The 2786-nt window shown below is 33.6% G+C and overlaps 1 protein-coding gene across 3 annotated transcripts in view; it reads right to left on the minus strand.

Annotated features, from left to right (window-relative positions):
* Positions 1-557, minus strand: part of LOC106475553 (hepatocyte nuclear factor 4-gamma-like) — a 12520-nt gene extending 11963 nt beyond the window's left edge. For all 3 annotated transcript variants that reach the window (XM_022379643.1, XM_022379641.1, XM_022379642.1), the window contains exon 1: positions 399-557. In XM_022379643.1, coding sequence (XP_022235351.1) covers positions 399-411 — 13 coding nt within the window. In that variant the 5' untranslated portion in view covers positions 412-557. The remainder of the gene's footprint in view (positions 1-398) is intronic.
* Positions 558-2786: the final 2229 nt, after the last annotated feature.

Consider the following 2786-nt stretch of genomic DNA (forward strand, 5'->3'; position numbering starts at 1 on the left):
ATCAATTAACAAACGGAGACGTAACAATATACACATACATACATGACCCTTTGTTCTCCTGAAGAAGAATAGTCAACTATTCGAAAGCGCTCGAGTTTTTGGTCTTATTTTAAGTTTATTACACTTTATATGTGATTCTTTGTGCTAACTCTTTATCAAGATACATACATGCATGCATTGCTTTAGAGGAAATCTACGCAATGAGCTATCTCCGCTCTACCCACTGCAAAGAACTGAACCCTGAAATTTAGGGTAAACTTACTGCTGACCCACTGGGAGAATTAAATATACATATATATAATTATAACACACATAATAAAATGCCACGTCTTACCTCATTAAGTAGAGCAGTAAAAAGTTCTTAAAGAAAAAAACACATTTATTGCTTTCAGTCTCACCTTCTTTCTTCATGCCTGCTCTGAAACACTTCTTCAGACGACAATACCGACATTGGTTCCTCTTGTCCTTGTCCACTACGCAACTCCTGTTAAACCTGCAGGCATACTGATGGTTCTTGCGAACACTTCGTCTGAAGAATCCTTTACAGCCATCACAACTAGCTGCACCGTAATGTTTTCCTGTAGCTCTATCCCCACAGATTGCACACTGTTGGACTACCTGCTGCACAACTCCTTCCTGGTCTGTTGAGAGCAACAGAAAAAATTAATTAGTTACTGCTGAGTGAGAAATACCTAATAAATTTTAGAAATATGCTGTAAGAAAGTCGCTGAGATTTGCATCTCATAAACTGAAATCATTTGAAAATTATATACAAGGAATGACAACGTAAATTGTTTGTTACTCCAAGAAGGTTCTTCTCAAAAATGATTTTATAGCAGGGGGTTCGTCGTAATGGAGATAATTTACATTAGTTGTTTCAGATCGTATTGCGAGATCTGAATTTTATTGTCTTTAATATAATAAACTTATAATTCATACAAAATGTAGTGAACAAATTAAGACCCTACAGAAGTGTTATTCTGTTTAACGTTACAATTGTATCGATAAAATATATATTCGGGATGGAAAACTTAGTGTTTTCTTCATAGAATGTTGTATCTTATTAATATTCAGCTTTAGCTTATTAGGGGGTTATTTATTTAGTTTTGGTATCTTCATTTCGGATTAGCATTGTTGTTGTCAAACGCCATCTGCAGTTTTACAAACAGAGTAGTCGAAATTCAATTTAAAGGACACGAGCTTCTATTACTGTAGCCTGTAGGCCTACGATTTGGAGTACAATAAAGCTGATGGTAAAATAATAATAAATGTTTGTTTAATAATTATGTATCTTCTGGAATTAAATGTAGTTGTTATCCAATTTTTTAAACTCTCTTTTGTTGTCTTCTCAATTTAACGACCAGTAAACGGCAGTAGTTATATGTGTTAAACTTCTAAAATAAACGTTTGGATCAAAAATGACAATGTAAATTATAAAATAACGTATCTGATAACCCAGTTCACCAAACAATTAAAAAGTATATTCGTTTTAGAAATAAAATAGCGTATCAGTATTAAGGAAATAGTTCACAGTATATTATATATAAGAACTGAAATTGTACTATGTTAAAGTATTTAAATGTAATAAATATATTATAATACCGTGTAGTATGATTTTTGTTGTTGTTGTTAAAACTGCATCTGCCCGGAGTGTAGGACTGGGCATTTCGATATTGGTTTATTTGTGCTAAGGCCTTCATCGGATCGTAATGAAACTTTGAAAGTCTCAGCACAGAGACCAAAATTTCGTCCACTCACAATCCAGATGTATGCAGTCTATCAAAACCTAAAATAAAGTACAGTCAGTTTTACCTAAAGTAAAACCTCAGGATTCCGGAACGTTTATAGACCTGTACTTACGAAAACTTTAAACTACCACGCAGTAGAAGTAGGCTTAACTTAGTTTGTTCCTTATTGCGTGTTGTATGTACAGTGTGTATTGTTATACATGTTATAGAAGTGTTGTTTTCACAATAATAGCAATACAACATTACCTATTTTAGTTATTACAATAAATTATTATCGGTAAGAGAATGTGTATCTATATATGTGATTAATTATCTTAAACAGTGAAGGAGAGTTCCAATGAACTACAACGTTGAATTAATCCATTTTTTACTGAAGTGGAACTTGTTACCAACCGATATTTCAGTCGTCTTGCAGACAAGGTTACGTACGCCGAATCTTTATGACCTTTCATGAAACTTAGATGACTGTAACCAGTTACGACTGGAACTTCACTAATGTCATGACTGAAGTGACCCAACAACTGCTATCACTCAGTTGCCTAGCAAATTACAAGAAGCGTTTCTGTCACTTTCAAACAGTTATGGCAAATTAACATTAATCATATCAAGCGCATTTCGAGGTGAAGGTCGCCAAACAGTTATGGCAAATTAACATAAACGTAACCAGTTTTCTTCAAGATTCTGTTTATTTTCTTCAAATTAAATCGATAAGCTAATGTAATATAGACTTCAAAAATAAGTAACCAACATTGCTTTGTTGAATTGGTATTACTGTTTGTATGTTTTTTTTTCTTATCCAAGGATTCATGGCGTTGAAACCTGAGGGTCAATTCTGTGATGGAGGCTGCCAGAAAAAAACACAAAAAAAAACAATTGGTTATACATAATGCATTTGCAACTAAATCTAGATTGGCGTTACTTGTTAAATTAATTGTTTCTCTATTGGAATATTCAGTAAGTGGAAGGTAAAGGCCAGTAGACCAACAAGACCTACAGATATACCAATTAGCGCAGTTTCAAGAACTTTCTATCCACGCG

The sequence above is a fragment of the Limulus polyphemus genome, unplaced genomic scaffold (genome assembly GCF_000517525.1).
Source record: "Limulus polyphemus unplaced genomic scaffold, Limulus_polyphemus-2.1.2 Scaffold8794, whole genome shotgun sequence".
Taxonomy (NCBI): Eukaryota; Metazoa; Arthropoda; class Merostomata; order Xiphosura; family Limulidae; genus Limulus; species Limulus polyphemus.